Source organism: Thermobia domestica, chromosome 11, assembly GCF_964235325.1.
Source record: "Thermobia domestica chromosome 11, izTheDome1.hap1.1, whole genome shotgun sequence".
In the NCBI taxonomy this organism is placed as follows: domain Eukaryota; kingdom Metazoa; phylum Arthropoda; class Insecta; order Zygentoma; family Lepismatidae; genus Thermobia; species Thermobia domestica.
This window is the reverse complement of record NC_137464.1, coordinates 121,714,094-121,739,833: the sequence shown is the minus strand read 5'-3', so window position 1 is coordinate 121,739,833 and position 25,740 is coordinate 121,714,094. Positions and strand designations below refer to the sequence as shown.

General features: G+C 36.8%; 3 protein-coding genes across 3 annotated transcripts; all 3 read left to right on the top strand.

The window, feature by feature from the left end:
* The first annotated feature begins 1,905 nt into the window (after window positions 1-1,905).
* LOC145665260 (uncharacterized) lies at window positions 1,906-3,609 on the top strand. Its single transcript, XM_081732553.1, has one exon. The coding sequence runs from the start codon at window positions 1,906-1,908 to the stop codon at window positions 3,607-3,609; it is 1,704 nt and encodes a 567-aa protein (XP_081588679.1).
* Window positions 3,610-3,954: 345 nt separating this feature from the next.
* Window positions 3,955-5,616, top strand: LOC145665259 (uncharacterized). Its single transcript, XM_081732552.1, has one exon. It carries the CDS (start codon window positions 3,955-3,957, stop codon window positions 5,614-5,616), a length of 1,662 nt encoding a protein of 553 aa, XP_081588678.1.
* Window positions 5,617-5,823: 207 nt separating this feature from the next.
* Window positions 5,824-7,017, top strand: LOC145665258 (uncharacterized). Its single transcript, XM_081732551.1, has one exon. The coding sequence runs from the start codon at window positions 5,824-5,826 to the stop codon at window positions 7,015-7,017; it is 1,194 nt and encodes a 397-aa protein (XP_081588677.1).
* The last annotated feature ends 18,723 nt before the right edge of the window (window positions 7,018-25,740 follow it).

Sequence of the window (25,740 nt, the reverse complement as noted above, 5' to 3'; positions counted from 1 at the left end):
TCCCGCAATACCACATGAAAATTCTGTTAGGGGATTTCAATTCGAAGGTAGGACGAGGGGATATTTTCAAACTGATTATAGGGAACGAAAGTCTGCATAAGAAGGTAATGACAACGGTGTTAGACATGTGAACTTTGCAACATTCCAAAAACTAATCGTGAAAAGTACAAAATTCCCACATCGCGACGTTCATAAATACACTTAGACCTCATCAGACGGAAAAACATAATCAAATTGATCACGTTTTAGTGGATAGAAGAAGGCAATCTAGCAAAATTGATGTTAAGTCGTTTAGAGGGGCTGATTGTGACACTGATCACTACCTGGTAGCAGTGATAATAAAAGAGAGCTTATCGTTGAAGAAAAGGAAATATTCGATGTCCGAAAACGGAGAGATTTAATTTAAAGAAATTAGAAGAGAGCCAGGTAAGAGAGGAATACCAGATTGAAGTTTCGAATAGATTCTCGGTTTTAGAAGATTCGAAATAGACTAGTGTGGCGAATAATTGGATTGAAATTAGAGATAGCATTAAAATTTCAGCAAAAGAAAAATTGGAAGATGCGGAAATACGTAGGAACAAACTATGGTTTGACAAGGAATGCATTAAACTAGCAGAGAAGAGAAAACAGGCAAAAGTACGTTGGCTACAAAATCCGAATGAAATAACTACACAAAATTTCGTAGACATAATCCGGGAAACTTCCAAAACTTTTGGAACAAAGAAACGCAATTTTTTGAATGCTAAAATTAAGGAACTTGAAGATAATAGTAAAAATAAAAACAGTCGGGACATGTATAAGAGGATCAACGAATTTAAGAAAGGTTATCAACCTCGTGCTTATATATTAAAGAAAGCTGACGGAACAGTTCTCACTGATACGGATATCATCTTAAATAGATGGAAAGATCTCTTTGACGATTTGATGAACAGGCAGCCAAATACTAATGTGCCTGGAGGAAAGGAGATACACACCGCAGAACCGTATATTCCAGAACGCAACCGAACACAAGTAGAAACTGCTAAAAATAAATTAAAGAAACATAAATCTCTGGGTGTAGACGAAATTCCGGCTAAGTTAATTTTAGCTGGAGGCGAAAAAATGTCGAACAAGATACACAACCTCATTCTCCGTATCTGGGACAAGGAAGAATCGCCACAAGAGTGGAAAGAATCAATCATTGTTCCATATCACAAGAAAGGCGACAAAACTGACTGTAATAATTATCGAGGCAATCGAGAATTTCTCTTCTGTCGACATCCTATAAAGTCCTTTCAAATATTTTATTATCAAGATTGACCCCATAAGCAGATGAAATTATTGAAGATTATCAGTGCGGATTTAGACGAAATCGATCAACATCGACTGTTTGGGCCATTCTGTCCTTTGCCAAATAATTATTATTATTTTTTCTAACAGCTTTATATTCAATTTTGACAGTGTCTGTATGTAGTGCCAATTTTTGTGTACAGATGGCTCTTGGGGTGACTTTTTCTCTACCCCGATGTTTCGCATACTGGTTCCTTTCCTCCCATTATTCAAAATTTACAGTTAGGCCGCGTCCAAGCATCTTTTGTCAATGTGGGAGTGAGAGCTTTTATGTGTGTAACGCGCTACCGCGATCGTGCTTGGAGGACCAAATTACATTCCCTTTCAATTGGAATAACTATCAATCTGTGTACTAAATACAGTCCATTAATTGTGTAATTCTTATTATGCGTTAGTATTAAATAATTATCAATACACGTTTTTACAGTGTTTTTACATATGTTAAAACAACAAACCGTTGTTTGGATAAACATACCACATGGTCCTCTTTTCGGGCCGGATTCGTAATCGTTGTGAGCAGTTTTAAACGAACAGTGTGAACATTCTATTTCGGTTTAAAGTGTTTCGTGTGCTAAGATGGAGACATTTGCTGTGAAGAAACGGACCCTAAAGTCCAAAATCACAAGAGCTAAAAAAGCCGTGGAGCTTTTGACGACAAGTGAAGTGAACGCCATTCTTGTTCACAAAGAGAAAGTAATGGATCTTGAACGAGAGTGCTCAGCGTTGTTGGAAGAATGTGCTTCGGTATCAACAGACGAAGAATACACAAGGGAAGAAGTGGACATTGCGGAGATGGACAACAGGATAGTGAAACTGCGGGTGTCATTAATTGGATTACAAGTATCACAACCCCCTCCCCCAAACCCTGTGTTTGAAGTGCAACAAGTGAGTGACATTAGGTTACCCAAACTCCAGCTTCCAGTGTTCTCAGGAAATCTATTCGAGGGGCTTTCGTTCCATGACTTATTCGTGGCGTCTGTGCATAATAACGAGAAGCTGACAGGCGCTCAAAAAATGCAGTATTTAAAAACATCGTTGCAAGGGGAGCCGGCACAGCTTTTACAAGCTATGCAGATAACGGACAGTAATTATAAGGAAGCATGGGTCATGTTAAACGCGCGCTATCATAATAAGCGAGAAATAGTAAACTCGATTTTGAAACGGTTAGTTACACAACCTTCCATTAAACAGGAATCAGCAGCCGCGTTAAGAAAATTGATAGACACCACCATGGAGTGTACGCGTTCTCTTAAGGTGTTGGAACAACCAATCGAACATTGGGATGCGCTCTTAGTGTACCATACAGCGGACAAATTAGACAACGAGACACGTAAACAATGGGAGCTTTCTTTGAACTCAAGTGAGCAGCCATCTTTTGAGCAACTCGCGGCATTTTTGAACAACAGAGCCCGCGCTCTTGCTGTTGCGGCCAATGACAAGCCGAGGCAACCACCCGCCACTAGTGACCCAATGAAAGGCCGCGAAAAGAAATCAGCGTCCTCTTATGTCAGTACTGCTCAACGAACTCAAACTCAATGTGAAATGTGTAGTTCTGACCACCCTCTTTACAAATGTGCCGAATTTACCAAACGAGCAGTAGAAGATCGTGTCGCGTTCGTGAAGGAGAGAAAACTATGCTTTAATTGCATGCGGAAAGCATGTTGGAAGGACAAATGCTCATCCAGCAAATGTCGAAAGTGTGATAAGAAACATCATATATTATTACATTTTAACAGAAGTGAGTCGACGTCGAACCCAGTACAATCTCAGGAAACAAGTGTTGCCTCTCATGTGACTTCCGAAGTCAGTGTTCCTCATGTCCTATTGTGTACTGGTATCGTGAAGATATTAGGGAAGGATGGTGTGCCATGTCCATTCCGGTGTATGCTCGATTGCGCATCAGAGTGCAGTTTTGTCACTGAAAATTGCGTGCAGAAACTTGGTCTTCGAAAAATTAGAACCAGTGTGATGATTTCCGGTATAACGGGAGCAGGGGTAGGAACTGCTAGTGCTGTGGTGAATTTGAAGTTTCAACCTCTAGGCGGAAGTTTTGAAACATTCGAAACTAAGGCTGTTGTGGTGCCCAAGGTGACGTCAAATCTACCAAAACAGCCATGTCCCGAAGCAACGTGTTGGCCACATTTGACAGGCTTAAGGTTGGCGGACCCCACTTTTAATGAGATGGGGCCCATTGACATTCTTCTCGGTGCTGACGTGTTTCCGTCTCTCATGCTCTGGGGGAAAGCGGGTCGGCCCCCCAGGCTCACCTATTGCTCTTGAAACGACACTGGGATGGGTGTTATCCGGAAGTGTAGGTTCTAAAGCCAGCAACGTGACAGTGACATCATGCCGTGTATCATGTGAAATAGATTCTGCCCTTCAAAGGTTCTGGGAACTAGAAGAGGTGCCTCAGGAAACGCACTTATCCAAAGAAGAAAAGGATTGTGAGGAACATTTTCTGAAAACCCACCACCGCGACTCACAGGGACGTTATGTGGTAAGACTACCTTCAGGGGTAGCGCGCCAGCACTAGGAGAATCACGCGAGATCGCGATTAAGAGATTATTGAACACGGAACGCAAATTAGCGAAACAACCTGTGTTACAGCGGCAGTATCGTGAGTTCATGGACGAATATCTTGAACTGGGACATATGGAGCTTATCCCCGCAAGTGAGAAAAATGTGCCCCCCGAAAAAGGCTGCTACCTGCCGCATCACGCGGTCTTAAAACCTACTAGCTCTACCACGAAAATACGAGTGGTTTTCGATGGAAGTGCGGAAACAACTTCTGGGGTGTCCTTAAATCAAAGGCTCATGGTGGGCCCGAAGTTACAGGAAGACATTTTTCCTATTCTAGTTCGCTTTCGCGAACATCGTGTGCCATTATGTGCTGATATTAAACAGATGTACCGTGCCATACGAGTGCATAAGGACGATGTGGACTATCAAAGGATTGTTTGGAGAAACTCGCCAAGTGAAACTATACAGGACTACCGCCTACTCACCGTCACTTATGGTACCGCTCCTGCTAGCTTTCTTGCCACGAGATGCCTACTCCAGGCGGTCGAAGATGAAGGGGAGAGATACCCGCTAGCAGCCGAAGCCGTGAAACGGGATTTTTTCATGGACGACTACCTCGGAGGTGCGAGCAGTGTGAGGGACGCAATTGAGTTGCAGCAGCAGCTAATTCAACTGTTACGGGAATGTGGTTTTGAGCTTCGAAAATGGTTATCTAGTGAACCAGAAGTGCTTGAGGCCGTTCCTCCCCACTTGCGTGAAATCGAAGTGCCCTTCAATTTCAGTGAAGAAAGCAACTTTAAGACTCTCGGGGTGCAGTGGTCACCTATAAGTGACGAATTTGGTTTCAGTGTATCCATCCCTCCTCCTCCCGCTGTGTGGACAAAACGGAAGGTACTGTCGGAAGTGGCCAAAATCTTCGATCCTCTTGGTCTTCTTTCCCCAGTGACTATCAAGGCTAAGATACTATTGCAATCCTTATGGAAGGAAAACTTAGGTTGGGATGAACCTCTTTCTCTTGAAACCAGTGCAGTGTGGCAAGCCTACTGTGACTCATTATTTTTGTTATGTGAGGTGAAGGTAGCGCGATGTATAATGCCATCTGACGCTGTCAGCTGTCAGCTGATAGGTCATTGTGATGCTAGCGAACGAGCTTATTGTGCAGTGACCTACCTACGATCAGAATGTGTAGACGGGGGTGTGGGCGTAAGCCTCATTGCGGCTAAGACTAAGGTTGCGCCCATCAAAGCTGTGTCCCTCCCCCGCTTGGAGCTGTGTGCGGCATTATTGTTGGCTAATCTGCTAAAAACAGTAGCTAATGCAATTAATCTCAATGTGAAAGAAGCTAGAGCCTTTACGGATTCTATGGTCGTGTTATCGTGGTTAGCTCAGTCACCGAATAAATGGCGAACCTTCGTTGCTAACAGAGTAGCGAAAATACAGAATATTCTGCCTGCCTCCCAGTGGGGGCATGTCGAGAGTAAGGACAATCCAGCGGACTGTGCTACGCGGGGGGTCATGCCCCAGGATCTCTTAAGTCACCCTCTGTGGTGGGAGGGTCCTTCGTGGATGCGCGAAGCAGTGTTGCCAGCGTCATTTTGTACTCCAGCTGCCTCAAGTGTAGTTGAGGAAGAAAGAAGAAAATGTGTCACAGTCATGTGTGTAAACACCGAAAATGACCTTGCGAACCGCTACTCCTCCCTGTCAAAGTTGAAAAGAGCGGTGAGCTGGTGTCGGAGGTTTATTTACAATTGCAGAAACCCCAACTAGAAGCTTCGTGGTTCATTGACCGCGACAGAATTAGAAGAAAGTCTTTTGTGCCTGGTCAAGGTAGTGCAACAAAGTGTTTTTTCTACAGAGCTTAAGTGTCTACAGAATGAACAGCCCGTTCCCCGTAAGAGCAGTTTGTTATGTTTGACTCCCTTTATTGATTGTGATGGAATTTTACGTGTTGGTGGAAGGTTGCAGAACGCCGAGATGTCCGTGGATAGGAAACACCCTATTTTGATGCCCAAAAAGCACAAACTTACTAGTCTATTGGTGGAATGTGAGCATGCAAATACCTTGCATGGTGGACCTCAATTAGTGCTGGCTACCCTGCGAACAAAGTTTTGGGTGCTGGGGGCCAGAAGTTTAGTGCGTGATGTTATTCACAAATGTGCGAGGTGTCAGCGTTTCAATGAAAAAACCCAGACTCAAATTATGGGTTCACTGCCAGCATCCCGGGTTAATCCCGGCAAGTGCTTTTCCAAAGCTGGCGTAGACTACGCTGGGCCATATGTTCTGAAAAACAGTTATGGAAGAAGTCGTATTAAGGGTAAGGGCTATATTGTTCTGTTTGTGTGTCTCGCTACCAAGGCCCTACACATTGAATTGGTATCGGACGCCAGCACCAATTCATTTCTAGCTGCTTTGAAGCGATTTATAGCCCGCAGGGGTGTTCCAAGTGATTTTTATAGTGACTGTGATCGAAATTTTGTGGGCGCTAGTAAAGAATTAAATCAGCTGTTGAAGGCCAGTGCGCATTCCAAGGAAAATAAACTGACCACATCATTCCTCTCCGAAAGGGGGATAACTTGGCATTTTAATCCCCCCTCTTCCCCTCACCTTGGTGGTTTATGGGAGGCCGGCGTGAAGAGTGTCAAGCACCATTTAAAAAGAATAATGGGAAATGTAACATTGTGCTACGAAGAGATGTTCACCGTGCTGGCCCAAATCGAAGCAATTTTGAACTCGCGTCCTCTCACACCGTTGTCAGAGAATCCTAATGATCTCTCCAGTCTTACCCCTGCTCACTTCTTAGTTGGGGAATCCCTCTTGGTCCTCCCAGAGAAGGACTGCTCGTCCCCTAACCTCTCTCACCTTAGAAGATGGCAGCTTGTGCAACAGCTTGTAAGGCATTTCTGGCGTCGCTGGTCATTAGAGTATTTGTCCTGCGTCCAGCAAAAGGCAAAGTGGTTTACGCTACAAAATAACCTGAAGATGGGCGACATGGTGATAATAAAGGAATCCAACCTCCCCCCACTACAATGGAAGCTTGGGAGGATCAAGGAAGTTCACTCAGGCCGCGATGGAGCAGTGTGTGTAGTTACAATTAAAACAGCCCAGGGCGAACTGAAACGTCCTATTGTGAAACTGTGTTTGATCCCGTTCAATTCCCAAAATAAATAGGTCATGGCAGCGGTGTCGTGATAAGTGCATTGGCTGCTGTCCTATAATTTGTAAATAGTGTTTTCATGTTTCAGCGTATTAATATTCACTAGTCTTATGCAGTGTATGTGATTTGTGTGATTCAAGGCTTGTGAAGTTATTATTTTCTTTGAAACTTGAGCGTTTCAAGGTGGGGGATATGTTTGGGCCATTCTGTCCTTTGCCAAATAATAATTATTATTTTTTCTAACAGCCTTATATTCAATTTTGACAGTGTCTGTATGTAGTGCCAATTTTTGTGTACAGATGGTTCTTGGGGTGACTTTTTCTCTACCCCGAGGTTTCGCATACTGGTTGCTTTCCTCCCATTGTTCAAAATTTACAGTTAGGCCGCGTCCAAGCATCTTTTGTCAGTGTGGGAGTGAGAGCTTTTATGTGTGTAACGCGCTACCGCGATCGTGCTTGGAGGACCAAATTACATTCCCTTTCAATTGGAATAACTATCAATCTGTGTACTAAATACAGTCCATTAATTGTGTAATTCTTATTATGCGTTAGTATTAAATAATTATCAATACACGTTTTTACAGTGTTTTTACATATGTTAAAACAACAAACCGTTATTTGGATAAACATCGACCAAATATTTACCATTCGACAAATACTCGAAAAAAAAATGGGAATACAATACGCCGGTGCATCAACTACTTATTGATTTTAGAAAGGCGTACGACTCGGTTAGGAGAGTAACGTTATGAAACGTTCTTACAAAACTTGGAATACCGAGAAAGCTAACTAGATTAATTAAGGTATGTTTAAGTGAATCCCAAAGTAAAGTCCGAGTAGGAATTTTTTTGTCCACGAACTTTCACGTCGAAAATGGCCTGAAACAAGGAGATGCATTGTCGCCGTTATTATTCAACTTTGTTCTGGAATACGCTATAAATCAAATCAAAGATAGCAACCAGGGTCTAGACTTGAACGGTATTCACCAGGTCATGGCATATGCTGATGAAAATTTAATAGGGGATGATAGGAGAACAATAGAAAGAAATACAGAGATCTTATTAAACGGTTGCAGGGACATGGATTTTGAAGTAAATGCAGAGAAAACTAAATACGTGGAAGTGCGTCGGGACCGTAATATGGCAAATTATGAATGCGTTAAAATATTAAATAATACTTTTGTTAAAGTGGATACTTCAAATCATCTAGGATCAATATTAACAGACGAAAATCATATTCACGAATAAAATTAAATATCGACTAAAAGCGGGGAATTCGTGTTACTATTCGGTTCAAAATCTCTTGTGGTCGCGAATTCTGTCGAGGAATTTGAAGCTTAGAATATATAAAACGATAATCATGCCTGTTATTCTGTATGGTTACGAAACATGGTCGCTTACTCTGAGGGTACAACATAGACTGAAAGTATTTGAGAACAAGATTCTGAGACGAATATTCGGATCCAAGAGGAAAGGGAATGGGGAATGGCGGAAACTTCATAACGAGGAACTACATAATTTATACGGTTTACCCAACATTGTTAGGATCATCAAGTCTAGGAGGCTTAGGTGGGCAGGTCATGTAGCTAGAATGGAAGAAAGTAGAAACGCTTTCAAAGTCTTGACTGGAAGACCAATCGGAAAACAGCCATTAGGAAGACCTAGGCGCAGATGAGGGGACAATATTAAGATAAATCTAGCAGAGATAGGAATACAAAGTAGAAACTGGATCCAATTGGCTACGGATAGAAGTCAGTGGAGAGCTTTTCTGGACGTGGCATTGAACCTCCGGGTCCTATAGGCCATAGAGTTAATTAGTTAGTTAGATAGTTGAAGTACCCACAGTTCTTTCATAAGTTTTCTACTGTCATTTGGATATATCATAGAATGATACACACCTTTGCAAAGGCGACTTCGATCAAGATGATACTCTTTGCCCTTTCATTTGTCGTAGTTGTGACCAAAGAAGAAACTACAGAATCTCGGAAGCAAATATAAATCTTTTTTTAATATGATAATCTCATTAAATTGGTGTAATTTATAATACTATATACAACACTATATTATATTAACATGTATTCTGCTTGTTTGACCACTCTGATACAACACATGGAATATCTCTTTTGATTTGCAATTCCAAAAGGGTAAGTCTGTCTCGAATTTAGAAAGAAAAGGACATATTTTATAAATGTATAATGTCAATAATATTTCAGTAATATTTTGAAGATTTCAAGACGGAGGTATCTGTGTGTTATTGGTATTGCATTCATAAGATTCTGACAAGGAACGGACAGGAACGTGTTATACTAGATCCAATTCAAACCTAGTCCGTTCGGTAAACATAACAAAAATATGTTCTTGCACTAAAAATTAGGTGTAATGACAATGGAGTAAGTTCCTGGGTCCTATTAACCCTGTTATATAAAGAAAATCGTATACTCGCAGTGAAATAGCTATTGCATCAACACTGTTCACCGGGAAGTCATGGTTTATGGTTTATAGTGCTATGTATTGGGACCATGACGTACTTCAACAAGTAAAATTGAGATATTATCCGGACAATTCTCTCCATAAGTCCTTCCCATCAACTTTGGCCTATTCTGGAGTGGTCCCAGGTAAAAACACACAATCCAAATGTATCTCGAAAAATACTTTGGGGATAAGAAATGAGTGTACCAAGTTTCGCTTCGATAGACGGAATAAGCATGAGTGGAAATGTTCCATACGAATATGCTCCGTACTTACAAAACCGAACCTATGACCTGACCTATAAAGAGAACATAATATAAAAAATATAAACACAGTACTATTTATCCTGATATCAAGAATTGTACCACATTCTCTGTAAAATGAACCAAGTGTTTCAATAGTTATCACGATTATTGTTGAGTAACATGTGGAGAGGGAAATTGGGGATAAGTTGCAATAAATGTCTTCCAAAATATCTCTGTTCTGAAGTTGTGCATTCTCTGAAATAACACCGGATGTGGTAGGAGACAGTGAGCGAATTAAAGGACATTTTAAGGAAGGGATAAAATGTGCATCCGTGAAATTTAGCATGGGGAAGTTCAAAACTTATGGGTTATATCCAATTCTTCAGAAGGGGTAAGTTGCATACTAGTAGGAGTATACAATTGTATATATCTTGAAAACTACTACGAGGCATACGGATAGGAGGTATATCCTTAAAACAAGGGAGAAGTTATAATATGGCACAGTAAGAACGGAATAGACAACAAAAGAGCATGGTATATTAGGGGGTGTTTGTGGATAACGTGGGTTTATCCCAATACAACTGTAGCACAGTTGCTGTTCAAAACGCGTGCTTCATTCTACTGAAAATATGATACAAATTTTGGTATTAGGATAAATAGTACTGCGTTTATATATATATATATATATATATATATATATATATATATATATATATATATATATATATATATATATATATATATATATATAATATATAATATATTATGTTCTGTTTATGGATCAGGTCATGGGGGTCGGTTTTGTATGTACTGAGCGTACTGGTATACAACCTTTCCCCTCATACCTATTCCGTCTATGGAAACAAAACTTGGTACACTAATTTCTTATCCCGAGTAGTATTTTACGAGATACATTTGGATTGTGTACTTTTACCCAAAGCCACTCCAGAGGAGGTCAAAGTTGATGGGAGTTATTATACCAACAGGGTTAATGGACCCCAGAGTCTTACACTGTTGTCCATGGCAGCTAATATTTTGTTCATGAACATATCTTTGTTATGTTTATCAAATGGACTAGGTTTGATTCGGATGACACATTCATGTCCGTTCCTTGTGAGCTTCAAATATCCTTGAGATTTACATAGAGTTCAGAGATATATTCTTATGGAACACGTAACATTAGAAAATGAACACCATCATATAGCGCCGTAATCCAACCAAGAGGCCCACTGGAAAGGTAATTTCTAGGGGAAGTGCACTCACATATACGTACTGCCCCACTCCCCGACAATGAAAGGAAGTCCGGGAATGTCACTCGGATCAATTATCCCGAAAAGTCTTAAAATTCAGATTTAAAACTTTTTTAGGCAGTAATTCCTCCACTGACACTAACTGATATGACGTGATGCTCAAACCCTCATTCTTTTCTTGCAAATATACAATCATGTGGATAAACTCCATTACTTCACATTTTCCCCTAAAATAACAGTGGTGAACCTGTGCCATAAACCCCTCATAGAGCGCCCCTGGTGCATATGCAAATACATATATGAAGCATCAGAAGTAATTTATAAAAATACAACACTTTCCCATTGTTCTGTAATAACAGTAGATTCCTGACTTTGTAAAGATGATAGAACGAATGATATTCTTATGTTCTTCTATCATACCCAGAAACAACACAACCTGAAAGTATACACCTAGTATGAATTCTTGCAGAGGATATATCTCTCCCCCAACTTTCACATAAACGAGATGGAATTGCTGTAAACATAAACCTTGCAAGAGATACCTCCATTAAACTGCTGTCTACAGAGTATACAAATATTAAAATAGGTCATTACCCAAAAACAAAATTCTATATCATCAGTGACATTAAAATGTATATTTTTCAGTTATTTTTAAATATGTTTACTTTTGTTTAATATGCTTTAGAGCAGCTGATTGTACACATCTATGATCATATTTGACTTACATCACATATTCACATAATGACGTTAATGAAATACATTAAACATTACTTTTTAATCATTTTTATCACTGTCAAAATTCTTAATGTTACATGTTTTCCCGGTAACACTATTTGAGCCTTATGGTTATAAATCCACATTATAATGCTTCTTTTGGCTGGGGATAGAATCACATGTGAGGAACAAACAGTAGTCTATGGGATAAAATGTTACATGGGATAAAAATTCACTCATGGGATAAAAATGTTACAGAAAACGACGCACCAGATTCTGATCCTCGCAGTACGCATAACTCAAAGCAAATGTATGGTATATTGTACTTATTTCGCACAAGTAAAGACCATGGACCCACACCACACACTCCTTAGGAAAACCCATACATGGGTAGATAATTTTAAAGTAAGGTATGAAGAATGAATTTTATTTATTTCCTTTAAGCATTTTGAGCGGGACGAAAAGAGAGCTAACAAATTTACATTTGCACAAGCACCCTTATGATGTCCTAAACACGCGTTTTAAAGTACATAATTTGAAAAGCTACTTATTTCCAACATAGTGATTGCTTCTGTAATTTTCCTCTAAAGATGTAAATATTTTCCTTCATTTTTTAAAAGAAAAATCGAGTTGAGTTTTCATTTTTGCTCCACAACTCCATGACCAATGGGTCCCAAAAATTTTAAAAATTACTGAAAATTTGAAAATATTTTCACCATAAAATTTTAAAAAAATATTACATGAGTCACTCCTATATAATTCATGGACCCTTTTGAACATGTTGAGAGAGGACCCATCATAAAAGTTTTTCATAGGGTTCCCTTTATACTGTTCCGCTTCAGACCCCTATTGATCTTAATACGACTCTGTATATTTTCTATACAGAAAACAACGGTGTGCTCCAGGGCCTCCAATGGTCTTAATCCGGCCCTGTATAGAAAACAACAGTCCTGTAAAGTGTAAATTGTATTAGTTAGTTTCAAGTTATGGGATCATTTGACATTTCAATTTAGCTGAATTAGCAGAATTATAGATCAGAGTGGGAAATCAGGAACCTTTCAAAGATTGAATTACGAAAAATGTGAAAGGATTTTCGCAATATCATTGGCTGGGAATAACTTACTATATTGCCAGTACTCGACGTGTTATCCTCCTTTCCGTTACTGGCGTATGCGAGGAGTAGTGAGGTGTGCCTTTTTGTTCATATACCGCTACTTACGATACGAGGCAGAGGACCCACTAAAAATTTCACCGCTCAGGACCCACTGGGAAATTTTCCGGTTTCCCGCCTGGCCAGTACGGCCCTGCCATCATACAAGTTAAAACGAATCAAGAGGTGTTTCTTCATATTTGGAAAAAATCGACAAGCCTCCGTTACTTACATAGTTTACATACAATCTTGTGTGACATCGTACAGGAAATGTCTGCGTTTATCCTATGTAATTATTTTTTTTTATCTCATGTAGTTTGAATATGAAGTACTTTAAAATTATTATTACTTACTACGTACCTTTAACTTATTCATACATAGTGAGCTAATTTTCTTATAATTGCTTTGAACTTTTCTTATATATTATTAGGCTATTTATTACTCCTACTATTTTTTTTTTTTTTTTTTTTTTTTTACAAAGTTTAGCGTCCTACTTTTGTGTACCGAGGTTAGGGAAGAATGAAATGGATGATGATGCTGGAATGAATAAAGTGGAAGGAAACGTAAGAATCCCGAGAAAAAAAAACATGCACATGACGTTTGTCTACCACAAACCCACTTGTCGCGAGTTAGGATCGAATCAAGGATCTTACGCGTCACAAGTGAGCGCTCTACCACTTTTTTTTTTTTTTTTTTTAAAAAAAAGCTTCCTAACTTCTTATTTTATCTTTTTCAACTGTTTAGGACCACCGGTCCTGGCAGGGACACGGGCAAAAAAATATTGAGGACAGTTAAATTCTAAAGGACCTTCCATTGAGAATCGAATTCGGGACCACGTACACGAAGGGCTCCACTTAGCCACCCCGGTCCCCTTTCACTAATATGAATTTAACATTAGAAGAGCATTATTCTTAGCTGTACCTCGATCGTTTTACGCAAAAGCGAATTTACATTTTAATTGTATTACATATTTAAAGAGTGAACATTTTACTGTTCTGGAAGGCAACGTCGAAGTCCTTTATCTGTTCAGATAGCTGGTGACTTCAAAGTAAATCTTGTTAAAATGTATTAAAAGATATTGCCAATCAATACATGACAATATAGATTTTGAATATTGTCTTTCAACACATGCTACTGGGGCGAATACTTAAGGAGATTTCCGGGCTTATACCTCCCCGTCCAACTAGATATGGCATATCAACTTAACATATTAAGATATGTATAAAAAATGCAAGCGATTTTGAAACGATATGAACATAGTTACTTGAATCACCCTTGATGAAGTTCTTTGTAGAGCTCCTCCGTCTGGGTTCGATTCCCATCGGGAGTTCATGTGATTCGGAATACACGTTAATCAGTAGGTCCCGTCTCATTTAGCCTGCTGAAAGGAACGTTAAACTTAAAATCAACAACAGCCAAATAAATTGTTTGTACACAATTGATTTAGAATGATACTTACTCCTACACAATACTAAAATTTCACAAAGCGTTATCGATAATGAAATGAGGCAAAATTTTGTCAACCATGAAATTCTCAAGTGGAAATAACTGAAGAAAATATTTTTCTGATTCTTTTTCTTAAAACTTCTTTTTAATATCGAGACAACAGGCATTACTGCTCAATGTTAGACTTGAATACATAATGTTAGAGTATAACGTAAAACTTGAATGCAAAAATTTAATTATCCTGTTACTTGAACAAAGAATATTAAATTAAGATAATGCATTTTACTTAAACTTTTTTTTTACAGAACACTCAATATTAGTTTTTTGAATGTCTTTTCAGAACAATGAAATATATCTACATTTTCATAACTCTTAATGATTTTATTGTACGCAGCACAAATTCTTCATGTAAGTGACCTGTGTAGTGCATTTGTACATGTCTTCCTGCAGTAGAACAGGCCACCATTTCCCTTGCGTGTTTTGAGGGGTTGAACCTGGATCATTATTTTTGCAATTATTTCTATATAGTCTATTTTGTTGTGCAAAAGTCTGTGTAAGAAGAGAAGGTCGCTCAACGTCCGTCTTTGTTCAAGTATCTGAGGTGTAAAATTATCAAGTTAATTATCATACGGTTCGTATTTTGGGTAAAGTCCTGTCTTGTATGTGAGAAAACGTATGAATTTGCTCTGTATCTGCTCCACTTTTTAATTAGATTTTCACAGAAGTGTTCCAAATAAGGGAGGCATTTGTCTATTTATTTGTTAGGGAATAAGGATCTAGTAAATAATCTGTGTATGTATTGGATGTATTTTAGAGCATTAGAGCAAGAGCAAGAGCAATGCTTACTTAATAGAGCATTTTCATTGAAATAAGTAAAAATATGGCAGGTTCCTAAAGGGAATCGGATTACACTAGAAATAACAATATTTTGTGAATGGATTAAGGATAGTTACTTCTTTAAACACAATACTTTCCTTATTTATATTGACTACAAAAAATGAAGTAATGGGTTATCAGAGACGAAAAATGTTGTTATAGTAATAGAGTAAACAAAGAAACAAACAGGACAGAAGATGCATAGAAAACAGTGTAGGGCAAAAGAAAGCAAAAGCTACATATCACTGTATAGCTGAAATTTTTAATATGCACAACGTTAATCTTGCTTCTAAAATATTGCTATATGCTTGTAGAACATTAATCATAAGTTAGTAGGGATATTTGCAGTGGCAGAACTGTTTATTTTATCTTTATTTCAGACTAAAACAAGAGAAAAATCAATTAGAAAAAGTTTATGTACTTATTTATTGTTCACTGTTGCCTAGGTAGGATAGCTTTTTTGATTCTACGCCTGAAGAAATGAACTGTATGGAGTTAAAGAAGTTAACACGCGTATTTTATTACCAAAGGCGTTTTCTCCAAAGTTGTTGGAGAGCGAAAAAGATACCGGTAGAAATCTGAGATCACAAGATCAAGAGAGTAAAGGGGCGTAGAATGATCTCCCAAGCAAGCTCCATGAGAGCAGGTTTTACCATGTTTACTCATTGTTGTGCATTGCCATCATACTGCAGAAACATTTGATTTTTTTTTCAGTGGTTCTTGAGGTGCTGTTACAAAATGCATCTGCCCTCATTGGCAGTAAATTGGAAGCGTTCGTTTTATTCATTTCAATGCCGTGGGGGGAAGCGAGCGGGACGACGGCCCCGGGTTCAAAATTCGGGAGAACATATATATATATATATATATGTGTGTGTGTGTGTGTGTGTGTAATGAAAAGAGAAAAAGTAATAAAAAGTGTTCAGAATTAAAGAGAAGCAGGGTTTATGTTTGAAAAATTTTCTTACGCTTCGTGCAAACCATGCTGGCGCTTCGCGGCTGATCTATCGACCTCATTCATATGTACGGGGGGTGAGCGCCGTCGTATTATCTCGCGCCGAGCGCCGATTTTCCAGGGCATGGCACTGATTCATTTGGCAGTTATTGTATTTTTAACCCAAAGCCCACAAATAGAACTATTATCCCTCAAATTTGCAATCTTCACGGCGTATTAATAAACACAAGACTATCATTCCAAATTATCAACGTCAAATGTCAAAGAAACTACTAACACCATAGAGTTATCATGCAAAACTAGAATCTAGTGTATCAATCCAATAAACTTTATTTGTATTGATAAAACAAACAATAACACTAGAGCTAACTTCCTAAGCTCCTAACACTCTTTTCATGACTACACATTATAATTAAATAATGTTATTGATGTATAATACAAACAAACAAATCATTAAGATTTCACAAAATAACGAAATTATTGTCAAAAAATGTATAACTTAATTAATCATTTTTAGAAATTATAAATCTTTTCAACAAGATAGCTTTTATTGTTTGAAAACTTCATTAACATAAGAAAAGAATCGACTTTGAAAGCATATGTGTACAATCATTTCTAAAACATCATATCATATTTTCGCCAAAACTTAACATGAGTTCTATAAAAATAAACCTTCACAAATGTCACGTACATTTAAAAAGTTCAACCTATAGCAAAGGGGAAACCAAAATTTTAAGTGCGATGTAAACGTCCTATGTTACTTGGGGAATATACTTAACAACGTTGATCACAACACTTTTCAATAAACTCAACCATTACATTTATACCGGATGTTTAAGGTAAAACGTACAGTGCTTATAAATCATAAATAGTTACAGATAGAACGATGAAACAAAATTTAAGATATAAAAGTGTCACATGGCACATCGCACGGAGTGATCTGCTTTTTCCATAAGATCCACAATCTTGGGATCCCGGGGATCATTCGAAAATTTTAAACAAGATTTGTATTTTTTTTTTTTTTTTTACATTGTTGGAATGTGTTGGAAAAAGAAACAGTTTTTGTAGGATTTTTTTGCGTGTAGGACATGGTTTACGAAATGGTCACTGTTTAATTATGAGTTGTTGCATATTCAATTAAAACATCCAACTGTTAATAACACTGACGCAAATTCCGGGGAACGAGGGGGACATGTCCCCTCCAATCTTATAACTTGTGGGGACTGTCCTCCCAATAATTCGATTTGAAATGTGCTTTTTAGGGTAGGAATGTGATCATTGTGCCCGATTGCTACAAAGGAAAGTGAGATGAAGTTGATGTCTCCCCAGAATAAGCCTGAAATCTGCTGGCCTCCCAATTTTGAAGACAACTCTGCTCCCTTGATCACCTACAGCATTGTTTTTCAACTTCATAAATATTTTGAACATCGGTTAAAAAGAAGAAAGATTATTGGAACAGTCTTACCCGTTCCCCCGCCCCCGCAATGTTGAAGACAGATTTGCGCCGCTGGTTGTAAATCACAAACAGATTATCAGTGAAGTATCTAGCGCGAACAGAATGTAGGGCGAACTCAGAAGTTCTGCCACTACCTTGAAATCCCTACTCCTATGTTCATTTTGTATTCTTTCTTTTCTACTTCTTTGTTAATGTACCTTGAATGTCTAGGGAAATATCATTATACAAAATATTACACTTAGTTTACCACAATCTTTGTAGAAAATCCGAAAATTTTAAACGATTCAAGAATCTCTACCTTCATCTCACTTTTGAGTCTACATTTCAAATACAAATTCAAATAATATTTCTCTTACCTTAACGGGTGCAAAGTTATCTATGGTGTCTTCGAAGTTTCTTCTTATCTTTTTAAAACTTTCTTCCCTCTCCACACTTATTTGAGGAAGATCACACAGTCTGCCTTGACCCCATGGATGCTCTTCGGAAGAATGGAATTAGTTTTAACATGCTAAACGATCGTTCAAATCTGTCAATGGAAACAACAATGGTTAGCATTAGTTTGGATGGGACTCGGAGATTCAGGAGCACATCTTCATTTCCATACACTACCCGATAAATTCGAGAAGCTCTTCAGTCCTTGAATGTTTGTAGCATGATCCGAGAACCACATTCTGCAATCAAAAATTCAGTGTGCATAAATTTCACTATTGTATGTTTCCCTCAGACTTTTGAAACTGTTTGCTATGTCTTTGCTATCACCGTCATAAATTAGTGTGTTGACGGCCAGGAAGAACAAAATCTGATTTTTAAATCATCTTGGTAATATTTCATCAATTTCCATGAATACATTCATAGTCTGAAATTGTTCTATGAGCATTAAAAAAAAAGATCTTCGAGATTTTTTAAATCTAGGATATATCATGGAAGTTTAGCTTAGGATTCTGGAGTCTCTTTTTAACTCGTAGCATATTAAAATTAGATTTTAACTTCGAAGAAATCTAAACAAGCTGAATTTTTGTGGAATATTTATTTTGATGTCCTTAGTATAGATATATCTTCTGAGCCATTTTCCTTATCGGTGGTGGTGGTGAAAGGATGAATCCTAGTTTCTTACAATTATACGTAAGAAATCTAGTACGTCCTTTTACTAGTCGCTAGGTACGTCAGTAGTATATTCGTTTCGTCATTTTCTTGCGTACCCTTATCAGAGACTACACTGAGAGAAAGAAATTGTACGTGGCGTACGTAAAATCGTATGCTACATTTGTAGATCTTGCAGTTTTTGGACTTAACGTACAGCAAACGTATAACTGAAAACGCATGTTTTATAATCCTTTCTGTATAAGTGTTCCATATGTACGTACTTTCCATATGAAACAATATAGGCGGCCAGGATCTCACATACAAATGGACGTATATAACATATAGCTGACGAAGGTAACACATGTATATATGTAATATAAGGAAGACTACTAGATATCAGATATCTTCCAAGAGCATGATGTAACATTTAAGGGCAGTGTGTATGTAGCATACGGATAATGTATACTCCGTACTGATTTCTGTACTAAGCAAGAGGATTCCGTATATTTGTACAACATACTGCTGTCAGGAGAGCGGATTTTTCTCAGTGTAGAGCGTTTAGTTGTATGCCCATGGTAAGAAGGTAGTTTCGAAACTCACTCTGATTACAGCTTCTATGATCGCAGTTCATCCATACAACGAGTAAAAGATCTGAAGCAAAGCATTTTCTTTACCGCTTCAAACATTTTTTTAAAAAAAATTCCACAAGGCTTCCTTTTCTCTCAATCCCTGGAATCCGTGGGGAAGAGTTGGTCTTGTAGTGAAGTGGGAAGTGAAATGAGATTTAGGGACAAATCCTCGCTTCTGTAGCGTGTTTGGCTGAACCGATTGGCGACTTCAGTCGGACTTAAACCCCGGTGAAGCTGGACGTTACAACGTAAAGCAAATTTTTAATGACGCATTCGACTATACAATATTATAAACTAAAGAGAGATTTGCAGGGAATAATGTAAAACATTTGAAATTACACGATTGTTCGTGCCACAGTCAGAAGCATTTTTGAACAGTTTTGAAGTATTGCCACCATTGAATCTCCTAGGCTGTAAGAAGCTTTCAAATTAGAATTTGAAGTTGTTAAAGTAAATATTTTATGTAACAACAAGAGCGACAGTAATATTTTAAAAACCTTGGGTATGTTATACCGGTATGAAAGTATTTTTCCCAATGTGTATAAATTATATGCAGTAGCTGTTACAATTGGTGCTTCAAGAGCAACATATGGAAACACATTTTCTTGCATTAAAAAGAATCTTACACCATAAAGAAAATAAATGCTTCACGATAGAAGATCCAGTCTTGCTCTATTTCCATCCGAAAAACAATATTCGAGTACTTACGATATAGAACTCTTAAGTCCACAAATTTCGAAGACTCTCTCGACAATTAAAATTGTAGGTTTGTGGGAAGTGATATAAAACATACGAGCTTTTTAAATGTTTTCTGAAACAAGTATACATAGAGAACTATAAATGAGCATATGGTTTTTGTCAGGCCCGTAATTATATATTGTGCGCCCGTGTGCTCTAAATAATTTGCCGCCCCTTCCTCCTCCACGAAAACGACAAATGTTAGAGTTGAATTCACAGTTTTTGGGGTAACTGACATGAATAGTGACAGCTTTAATACAATTCAACTTCAAGGTCATACTCCACTCCCCAGGGAGGGGGCTAGATTTTAAAAGTAATCGAAAATATAGATATTAGTGTTGAATTCATAGTTTTCGAAATCGCTGAGCTTAACGGTATCAGTTTTCATGAAGTTCAAGTTCATCCTCACCCCTTGGGATGGAGGTGGGAGAAGATGACTTTTTTAAATAAGCTAGCTAATAAGTAACTGCTATAACTAGAGCAAACTGAACACATTTACCTATTTTCTCGCTCTTGCGCGGGACTCTGCTGGTTGCTACGTTTAAATATTACTTTATTGTGAATCTTAAATAAAATTCAAAATTTTGCCGCACCCTAAATTCTGCCGAATTGTGCTCGAGCACAGAATAGCACTTACCTAAATAGGGACCTGGTTCTTGTACGTCTTGTGCTATAGAGGCTAAAAGAATGTTTCTTTTTTATTTTCACATTAGAATGTTGGATAAATATATGTATTTTCAATTGTTTAATCTGAAATAAAATTTCGTAATCCTACTTCATTAGATATTCAGAACACAAACGATAGAAGTTCGCAAGTGTGCTAAGCATGTATGCATCTTGTGTTGAAGTCTTTCTAGTGTATACTTCATACCTTCATGAAATGTGTGAATGAGTGAAGAGGCTTTCTCAAGCATTCAAATAATACAACTTGATGTGGGAGAGGCGGGTACGATTCCCGGCGGAAGCTCAGGATTCCACGTTAATCAGTATGTCCCCTCTCATAGCCTTAATGCTGAAAGGGACGTTAAACTCAAAATTAACTCAACTCAAATAATACAGTGTTAAACGGAACTGTAGTGCAAACTAGAACTAGTGTTTCTTGATTTTCTACTTATATATATATATATATATATATATATATATATATATATATATATATATATATATATATATATATATATATATATATATATATATATATATATATATAAACTGTTTTCACGTATGATCTTTTCAAACTAAAGTGAAGGAATTTTTTAAATCGGACAAGCCGTTTGGCCTGTACACTCTTTATGCGTCTACCAATGTTAAATGAAAATGGAACGTTGCCATTTACATGGACCCTCAACATAAATAAATGAAATTACTGTTTGAAATGGGGGCTGGCCATCGATACGTTAGCGTAAAAGACAGTAACTTCATTCACTCATGTTGTAGGTCCAGGCAAATGGCAACGTTGCATTTTCATTTAACACTGGGCGCATAGAGAATGTACAGCCCAAAAGCTTGTCCAATTTTAAAACAATCTTTCACTTTAGATTGAAAACATCATATTTGATGACGGTTTTTCCCCTCTTACATTTTGTTCTAACTCTAACAATAATAGTTACCATATGTCAGGGGATTTTGAGACACCCTATACATATAGGGTGTGTGTGTGTGTGGAGAAAGAGAGAGAAAGAACAGAATTATCTTTGAAGCAGTATTGCATCATAGTTTTTTTTTTTAACAAAATCACAGAATTGCGATGCAAATGAAAAATTGTATTGTACTCTGTGATGCATCCGTTATCATAATTTATTAACGAAGTATTTTACGACAAAGACAGCATACCATAGTGTTTGCTTTATGAGAGGAGCTATTTTTTTATTTCACGTATTCCTATAATTCTCCCCTCGAAAATACAATGTTTTCCTTTAGGTTGCCTTTTAGTTCTCACTAACACATACGTGCGAGTGCACTTTGTATTAAAGACTGGATTAATTAAGACTGACTGTAGGATTAACGACAGAAAACAATCTGCACTTCCATTTTATATAATTAATGAAACTAAACCACCTCAATCGTCTTTCAAAATGCAAGACCTCAGTTTACATTTTGGAAATTATATAACTAGCGAAAACAGGTAACTTTAGCTATATCCTCCTTTCCGTCGTCTGTTTTTGAAGCTTTGGTAAGTAATTCATACCTGGCGCAGCTACATAATTTTTCATAATGTTGACTCAGAAATGTTGCTTTGATACTTCGTCTCGTTTTGCATTGAAATGTCAAAGACAATTAATATTCGGTTTAGAACTGTAAACAAGAATTTTAGAAACGATCTAAAAAAAAATGGATCAAAAGATTGCAATCTTAGCCAAGAATTTTAAAATGATAAAAAAAATGGATCAAAAGATTGCAATCTTAGCCAAGAATTTTAAAATGATAAAAAATGCATCAAAAGATTGCGATCTTGGTCAGAACTTAGTTTTTGGATCAGGGACCATAAAATTTTTGAACGGCCTTAAAATCGAGTTTTCGTATTTTTTACGTAATAAGCACATTGTACTGAGTTAAGTGATAGTTTGGGTTTGCTACGCTATATGTAGTTCTCCAGATATAGGGTCTACAAGAAATTTTTTGCCTGAAATATATTGGATCTTTTGATCCAGAAATAGAAGAACGAACTTGATCTGGGTTGCATTTGACTACAATATGAGTCAGGAAATTAATACTTGTGCGAATTTACTTATTGTATTTTTGGCATAAAAATAAACGTTCACTTTGTGGACTACGTAATGTCAACTCTCGTTTCCTTGACGATATTAGGGATTTAGGAATAATAGTAAGAATACATAATATTCCTACACATACATATGAGCACATTCTAAACCAGCTACCATCTCTTGTAATTTGTAGAATGACAATATGTACGTTTTTTACATACAAAATTGTTTATATGTTATTTCATATCCATGTAAAACAGTAAAATACACAGAAAATAATTTCAATTTCTTCCGAAAATGCGATACAAAAGTTATAAATCGAAATGCAAATTTAAAGTTGATAAGCAAATTGTCACACAAGAAACAAAATTTAAACAAACGCTGATATCTATCTATCTATCTATCTATCTATCTATCTATCTATCTATCTATCTATCTATCTATCTATCTATCTATCTATCTATCTATCTATCTATCTATCTTTAGCTGCTAGGGGTCTAAAAAGGACGAAACAATAGATATATTCTATATTTTCTAACTTTGATTTATTTGCTCCTCTCTATACTATATTGACTAAATCTTGATCTGAAGAAATGCGTGAAGCAATAAAACTATGAATATGCTATTGCCATCAACACGTTCTGTTCTAATTTAGTTTTCGGAATGTCATGATATATTTCCTAAAATATCACTATTTTTGCAAAAATGACTTTTGATGTCACCGTTTTACAAAAAAATAAGTATAAAAAGCTTTATCGACCCTATTATCTATTCACAAATAAATATTTTGTTGTTTTTTAAGAAACAAAATGTATTTTGTTCATTACATATCACCAAGGCATCTTTCTGTGAGGCGAAAAAGTCGAAGGACAAAAAAGTTTATATTTTCGAATAAATTTTGTTGAGAGTGGTAAAGGACTGTGAGAAACATTGTTATAGAAAGTTTCGTTAATTGATTTTAATAAATAACATATTTATACATATCTATAATTTTGAGGGGTTTAAACGAGACGAAATGTTTCCAATAATTTGAATTTTTTAAAAATAACAACAATATTTTACATCTTATTGCAATGAATCTGACATAATTCAATCTAAGTAGCATAAGAAACGTTTTCCCGAGACGTGTCAGTAATTAGATAGAAATAACGTTGATCGATATGACGATATTTTTTATGGTCAAGGGGTTTTTTCGGGACGATTTTTGGTTATTTCCAGGTATCCAACTCTCAACAGAATGTGTAAGAAAATGTCGGCAACTGTGAGCGTACTCTTTAAAACGTCTCCTCTCAAGCATTTCTCATTTCATAAACTATTCTGTTTAAACAGTTCACAGAAATTAGGATGGAAAATTGACAAAAACAGTGTCTACCAACATTTCAGATAGAACATCATTCCCATACCAATTGCTTCGGAGAAAGTCACACCACTGTTCGCTCATAGCAAACAGCATTGAGAAGGGGGAAATATGTAGAGGAGGAGCCCTCCCCACGTGCGTCACGCAGCAGCTCAATAGTTGATTGACACCTGAAGTTCCTTTATAGCTGTTTTCTTCCGCTGGTTATAAAGCAGTAAAGCGAACAAGAAAGACTGGTTACAGATTTCAATAACAATTGTATAGGCTGTGCTCTACACAAACATATTTAAAGCTGAGAAAATATGTAGAAGCCCTGGACTAAAAGACACACATCATTTGAAATATTATAATAAATAACTACAATACATGTATATAGAATAAGAAATACATGTTACTCAATGATAATTAAATAATCCAGTGTAACACCACTCTACAATATATCCCATATTTTCAGGAACACCATCAATAAGACCGTTATATTACTGTTTTATTTATGGTTTAGTGTCTCACTGGTAATTACACTGAAAGGAGAGGTTCCGACTTCATATGATCGCATGCAGTTTTTATATGGTTTCTTGCCTTTCACTCCTTACATTGTGTCGTTTATTATTATTATTATTATTATTATTATTATTATTATTATTATTATTATTATTATTATTATTATTATTATTATTATTATTATTATTATCATTATTATTATTATTATTAGTGAGTTGAGTTGATTTTGAGTTTAACGTCCGTTTCAGCAGCTAAGCTGTATGAAAAGTGGACGTACTGATTAACGTGGAATCCGAAACACATGAGCTCCTACTGGGAATCGAACCCAGGTACCCCACGCCACAGACGCGTACGCTAATCTCTTAGCTATGGAGATACTACTACTACTACTACAACTACTACTACTACTACTACTACTACTACTAATAATAATAATAATAATAATAATAATAATAATAATAATAATAATAATAATAATAATAATAATATAGTTTAAATTAAAAGACAAATTCTGACCAAAGCATACATTAACTAATAAATAATAGCATTACAGTTTCGGCAAATTGCTTTGGTTAGACTTTGTCTTTTAATTTATACAAGAAGTTCCAAAGCTAGAATGAGTGATATTCAAATAATATAGTTAATAACATCAAGAAATTTTGAAAACAATAATTTTGGGAGAAAATAGTTTTTGTGGTGGTAAATTGAAGAAATGAAATTAACACTAAAAGCATTTGCGAGATTAAATGTTTTTATAAACTAAACTACTTCCCTGATATTCGAGAAAACCGCACTCAATGTTTTTAATTTCTTCATTTTATCTTCTCAAAAATAGTTTCTTCTTTTTAATGCATTTTATAAAAACTTTGCTTTCTTATAATTTCAGCATCATCTTTACCAAAGGATTTACCAATGAATAAATGAGAAGTTTATTTATGACCTCTTTCTAGTACCGAAGCTATACGTTGCTTGAAAACAGTAATGGTTTTAGATTAGGTGTGAAAAGTAATATTGTTGAAATGGTGGGAAATCCACATTTAACATGCCCAGGAGGAATTCAATTGCTCCAAGGGGCTCCCTGTCACTCTCTGAAATAATCACTGCTTGAAAATGAAATCTCTGAGTTTAGTGCCACACAATTATGCTCCAAGGCTGAAGGAGATGGTAG